The 6,536-nt window shown below is 33.4% G+C and overlaps 1 protein-coding gene across 2 annotated transcripts in view; it reads left to right on the top strand.

Moving 5' to 3' along the window:
• Positions 1 to 5,596, top strand: part of LOC130630127 (lipoamide acyltransferase component of branched-chain alpha-keto acid dehydrogenase complex, mitochondrial-like) — a 63,400-nt gene extending 57,804 nt beyond the window's left edge. For both annotated transcript variants that reach the window (XM_057443521.1, XM_057443522.1), the window contains 3 exons: positions 3,249 to 3,440; positions 3,707 to 3,778; positions 4,793 to 5,596. In XM_057443521.1, the coding sequence (XP_057299504.1) occupies positions 3,249 to 3,440; positions 3,707 to 3,778; positions 4,793 to 4,960 (432 nt within the window). In that variant the 3' untranslated portion in view covers positions 4,961 to 5,596. The remainder of the gene's footprint in view (positions 1 to 3,248; positions 3,441 to 3,706; positions 3,779 to 4,792) is intronic.
• Positions 5,597 to 6,536: the final 940 nt, after the last annotated feature.

The following is a 6,536-nucleotide window of genomic DNA, read 5'->3' as shown; positions in this document are numbered from 1 at the left end:
GCGCTCCACCTAAATGTGTGGCCCCATTTACGGTTCTTATTAATCGCTCCTCCGGTCGTTCAACGCCAAGTAAAACTGTTACTTGTGGCTTTAACACAGCATTTCGACGCCGATCCCCTGGCTAGTCTAAATATTAATACCACGGAATCACATTTTGGATTTAGTCTCTTTGGTTAATTCTAAACCGATGAACGTAGGCGCTACCTTTTTGTTTCTTTCGCCTACTTCTATTTTGTCTTATGTTTTTAAACTTAGTAGGATCCAACTTTATGGTCAAATCGTAGATATATTAAATTTCATAACACCACAAGCAATAATATTTAGTAAATTGATATGCTAAAACGTCTTCGTTTCTTTCTTACCAATGTTAAGTGTAGCGCAGTATTGTTAAAGTATTAATTTTTATAGATTACTTTTTGTACATCTGGGGAGACCTTAATTTTAATATAATTTTAAAACTTTAAAAATTCACGTTAAGTTGCGTTACGGTGATGTATTGTTGAGAAAACATATTTCATGAAGAAGTGGGCCAACAAAAAAGGTGCTAATGCCGTTATTCTGTAGGGCTACATTCGGCGTCCGACGCCGGGACCGAGCTAGTATTTCTAAAAAAATATAAAACAAATATAAATGTTTAAAGATATACTAATAACATAAAAATAATTTTAAAAACAGGTCGAAATAAATCAAAAATTGAAAGCGCAAAAAGTTCAAGCAATTTGTTTGGTTGGCGCCTGGCAAACGGCGCGGGAATAGGATTGGATCCCACTCTTTCGCCTGGTCGCTGCGACCAGACGGTATGTTTCCACGAGCATCTGATTCTAAAGTCTGATCAGCTTGCGTTTTTTTACTGCTTTGGGCTACTTAAACTTATGACCCTTGCTTTGCATGCTAACAGTAACGCGTTAGTTTGTTCTAGCCTGCATCTCACGCACTACATGAAACATTTTGCAAGTTCAAGATAATACCATAGGATAATACTTATTTATTTGAAATGACGGAACAACATTGTAGAAGTTCTGTACAAAACAGACTATTGGCGAGCTCGAAAGGTATAGGGAACAAAATTACACGCGAACAAAAATCCGAAATCTTTTAGCCTGCAAGGGCTTTTCATTTATTTTTATTTATTGGTGTTTGTATTAGAAATTGGTATAATGTTCCTCTAGGTAAAGTCTTTTCACAAAGTGCCAGTATTTTATGGATCTTTATTACCTCGATATCTCTTTTAAAACAACTGTAAAGTGCGACAAACAAATAAAACAACTTTGATCTCCTGGTAGATCATCTGGACGGCGTATTTTGTTGAGCCATTTTGTCTCCGCTCAAAGACGGGATTCTGTGAAAACTAACTTCTTTACACTTCTCTGGTCGGTTGGTACATCCAAACGCAGAACAACTAACCATTTTAAATTATATACAAAAAGCAATAAGCAATGAAAATGTAAAATATAGGTCTTAACATTAACGTTAGATAAACTCAAAGTTTCTGCACGATGTGACGTCCATATTTATATTGGGTTCAGTCCTGGATAATAACGCGCCTGTCAGTGTTTTCATGAGAAAAAACTGAAATTTCGGAGGTTAGTGCAACAATTTTAATAAGAAAAACAAGTAAAATAATTTGGTTTAGTTTTTTATGCTTTTCTCAGTAGGTATAAACAGAAAAAAAAATTGATTTTCACTGGAGTTTCCCTTTAACTGAAAGTAGAAGATGTCAGCATCCTTTATTTGAATAGCAAGTCAACGCATCATTAAATGACACTGAAAGATCTAATTATTTATCAGAATGGATTTCAAAGTAATTACCTGTGTGTACTTGTTTGAATGTCAAGCGTATCATATTTTTTTCTATATTTTTATATTTATTTCATAGTGCAGACAGGTATCCCACTTTGTCATTAAATCATAAAATGTCATGAAAAAATAGCCCAATTAGGATTTTTGTCATATGCCATAAGTGTTGCTTAAATGTCATAAATGTCGAAATATTAAGTTAAAAGTAGAGTTGGTTCTGTTTTTTGGATGTATGCTGTTTCACATGGTTTTTTGGAGGTGATCTTTCAATTAACGTTAATTTACAGAACGTGCAAAATTTGTTTTTGTTGTTCATCAGTCCACCAATGCATTCCGAAGAGGTGTTTCTGCATTGTTTTTTAAAGTCGACCAGTTTGGGCTACTCATACATATCTTTTTCAAATTGTGAACAAGTCACATGACTGATTAGAAGAGTATGTTTCATCTCACTGATGTTGTTAAGTATGCCCTAAAACATTCCACGAACAGATGGGTGACCTTGCGAAAGGTGTCAGTAAGGTTAATATAGACATCCCTTTTAATAAGTTGATTTTGTTTATAAATGTCATAAAAAACATTGAAGAATGTCGAAAAGGCATAAATTTGAGGAAGAACTGTAGGTTCAAACGGTTCAAAAAACTATTTTCGTTTTTTAAAATATTGAATTGTAGATCTGTTTTTAAAGAAATGCGTCTTATACGTCCGTTTACGACTTTGATATTCTTAAAAAAGAAATAAAAAACGTGCACTCTTAGTGGCCCAAAATAGCTGCGGAAGTAACAGCAATGTCAGAGAACGAAATATCTGCGTTCTGTAACTGGTTCAAGCACGAAATATCTACGTTTTCGGGCACATTTCCAAACCATTTAATGGCGAGCGAATATAAAATCAACTTTACGAAAAAAATACACTCCGTGAAAATGCGACAATAATGGTTTACTAAGCGGGGTGGGAGGTTGTGTTTATGAAGCAGGGGTTTCTGTTTTCCAGATTTGCTAGTGGAAGTTGTCAAAGTTAAGTCTCCTGCTATTTTAGTTCGCTTGATAATGGTTGGAAACGATCGCTAATCGGGGAGATTGTACTATAATTATGGTTATGGCTCAACCATTGCTGTATGACTTGTGTAAACACAGAAAAATATAATGGTTGACTTATGCTCATCGATGTATCATTTTGCCTTACAACAAATTGTCTACAAAACTGAGCAAAAAAATTGAACTAATGCATTGAAGAGGAAACTTATAGATATTTGTACTTATAGTGTTTGTTTTAAACTGTATTTGTAATAGTTTGACTGTAGATATGTGTGTTTTTTCAACCGAAATGCCACTTTTTATTCTGACTATAACTTATACAGTATCAAGTAAGGGCATAAACAGATTAAGCTAAAATAAAATTTCCTCTTTTATGAGATTTCCTTTTATTTAATCGACAAACTTTTCTATCCGTAGGCATCTCATAACATTGGAGTTGCGATGGATACTAAAGAAGGCTTACTTGTGCCGAACATAAAGAATATTCAATCAAAAAGTGTATTTGAGGTGGCTGAAGATCTCATTCGCTTACAGGAACTAGGAATGCAGGGCAAACTTGGTATGGATGATTTAAGTGACGGAACATTTACGTTATCGAATATCGGAACGGTAAGCATCCTTAGTTATTTGGAATGATAAATGGTCATGGAAATAATGATTTTGGAAGGCTAACAAAAGTTCTCCATTTCTAAATGTTGTTGTTTTTTTGTTTTTTTTTGCGATAATGATATTCACAATTCGAATTTATTGTTTGCAGTACAATAATGAAATAGAAAGCCTACTCAAAAGAAAGCCATTGACTTAACTTAACATGCATATGATGGAGAACGCAATGTAGAGGAAAATATCAAGCAGTTTGTACCTCTTTCTTTTAGATCGGCGGTACTTACGCTAAGCCTGTCATCCCACCACCCACTGTCGCCATTGGTGCTCTTGGTAAAATACAGGTACGGGTTTCTCATCTTGGGTAACAAATAAACGCCTTAGTGAACCATACCTCTAATTTTAGGTTATTAAAAAAGTGTTTAAGGTGGCAGTAACCCTTTTTTAGCTGTCCAAATAGCTGAATTATTTACTCAGTGTTTTATTTATACCATTTTTTTTTTACTATTTCCGAAAAATATAGGCCCTACTACATAATGACATTATTTTACTTTAACACCAAATTTGCTGAGCCAGCAGAAATTTCTATTTAAAAATTTTTCATAAACAAGAAAAAATTCGGCTTCTACGAGCTCCAACATTTTACAATCTCGTTATTTTTCATCAGCTTCTGTTTTTAAATGAACCTTGGGTTAACCCTGTTAAAACGGTGTGCGGAGTTTTTTTGTTCATTCATATTTTTTGAACAATAGCCTTTTGTTTTTTTCAAAAGATTCTTTGTAAACATCCTCTGTTGCATCGAACGCTGTTAAAAGAAAAATATTCCGAATAAAAAGATTTCCGCACACCGTATCATGGCTACATGGTTCACAAAGCCTGTCTGAAAATTTTAAAGTAAAACGAAAATGCTATCGAAAGTTAAAGCTCGTGCAGTGTAGCATAATGAAAATCGTCTTAAATTTCCACATAATGCGCCATTTTTGTTGTTATTAACATTTCTCTTTAATAATTACGTCAATTTTTTATGTACAATTTCGCAAGCGCGTAGACTTAAACTATATTTGGCAGAACCAATCAATTATTCATGAATTTTAGAGTAATTGTTGAGGCTAAATATTTTTGGTGAAAGATAATAGTATTTTAGCTATAAAATCGTGACAAGTGAGTTATAACAGAAAAAATATGGATATATAGTCTAAAAATAATCTTTTGTAACTAATCATTTAAAAAAAATAATTCGATTTTAAAAAGGGTTACTGCCACCTTAAAACGGCATTCTAATTGTAATGATATTTTGCAACAGCCTTTTTAGTACGTTTGACTAGTAATTATTCTGTTGTTTTTTACTCTCTTTGTAGACTCTGCCTCGTTTTGACAAAAATAGTAAGTTGATTAAAGCTAGTGTGTTTAACATCAGTTGGTCGGCAGATCATCGAATCATAGACGGCGCCACAATGGCCCGATTTTCAAATCTGTGGAAGTCCTACCTAGAATGCCCGTTAATAATGCTGCTCGATTTGAGATAATTTGTTGTCCACTGTTTCAATGCGTCATTCTGTAAGACAGATATATCATAGCTTGAACGATGTACTCGTTTTGTATGGACATTTCAATACGCTTTTTATTCACATTCATTCCTGCACCCATTTGTAAAGTTTGAAAATTTTATAGCTTGATACTTCTTGCATAGGCAATCAAAAAGGAAACAACAGTCAATCAAAAATCAATAAAAAAAATTGTGCCGAACAAATGTACGAATTAGACATTACTTTATTACCTAGCGTATTTTAGACTGTCTCAGGAGAGTTTTGAATTATCAAGTCAATATTATTTCTAACGTTAGATTTCTTTTTTATGTACAACAAAAATATTTAAATTTTAATGTTTTCATAAAATTAAAAATGGCATGTGCGCTGATATATTCTATTGCATAGAGAAAGTGGACCATATTGCAAATTCAGTGAAATGAGGGCGATTGCGGCGCAGTAAAATATGCATTAATGTCACACGAGGACAGATTAAAATACTATTTAAAGTATGCGCTGAATCAAAAGAATTTACTGCTTGCCTTTCGAAAGAAAGTTTTGGATTTTTTTGTGTTGTAGCATTGGACTAAAATAAAGTTTTTATATAACAATAAAAGATAATGTTTAAAAATATTATATTGTTTCTTATGCCTAAAGAATTACGGTTCCTATAAAAAACCAGTTTGTAAAAATATAGTCCTAGTAGACCAGACTTAACTATTTTTTTCGCTAATTTTGTCCGAAGGATACGCATGTGCATTTTTCCACCATATCACAGACCCAACGTTTATATAAATCATGAAAGAGTTTGTCTATATTGTTGTGTACCACTTTGACACACTTTGTTGAAGTTCTTTTGAAAGCTAATTTTATTAACGTAGATACTAAAAATAGAAACCAGCAGTAACCACTAGTATTTCGAAATAACCACAAACCAACAGAGAACCGCCAGTATTATGTTACGCAACAAAGCTAAACAAGAGATGTTGCACTATAGCTGTTGCACGACAATTACTGACTTTAAGGATATCGACCTTACTCTCAAAAGTCTATGTCCGAAGTAAAAGGTTATTTTTATTCGAAATTTACAAGGAATGGAACCGGAAACCTGTCTGTCCACCCTAGTATGTCACCAAATTTCAGTTCGAACTAGCCAATTTTCAACATTTTTTAGGCTGCAGGCGGGTTGATTTTACGGGCAAGATATTAATATTAATAAAACCCTATACCCAAAAAATTGTATTTTTCTTGTGAATATGATTTCAAACAGACATTTGGTGATTTTTTGTTTCAGGAGAAATTTCACCGAGAAATAAAGAAAGTTTTTTTTTTTTTTGCAAATATTTGATAAATTTGCTGAAAATCCTGCAAAAAATATTCTTACAAGATTTAACGCAGCATTTTTAATAATAACAAGAAAGCTGGGTAGCTTTAGAACTCGGGTACTACTGATCAGCATTAAAAAGAACATCTTACAAATCTCAAAACTGCGGAGCATGCGCAGTAGCAATCCTTCGTTAATAATATGCTGTTTGTTTTCGTTACTAGTGTCTTGTATCAAGCTCAGTCCGCACTG

This window comes from Hydractinia symbiolongicarpus, chromosome 2, assembly GCF_029227915.1.
Source record: "Hydractinia symbiolongicarpus strain clone_291-10 chromosome 2, HSymV2.1, whole genome shotgun sequence".
Taxonomy (NCBI): Eukaryota; Metazoa; Cnidaria; class Hydrozoa; order Anthoathecata; family Hydractiniidae; genus Hydractinia; species Hydractinia symbiolongicarpus.
This window is presented reverse-complemented; position numbering and strand designations above follow the sequence as displayed.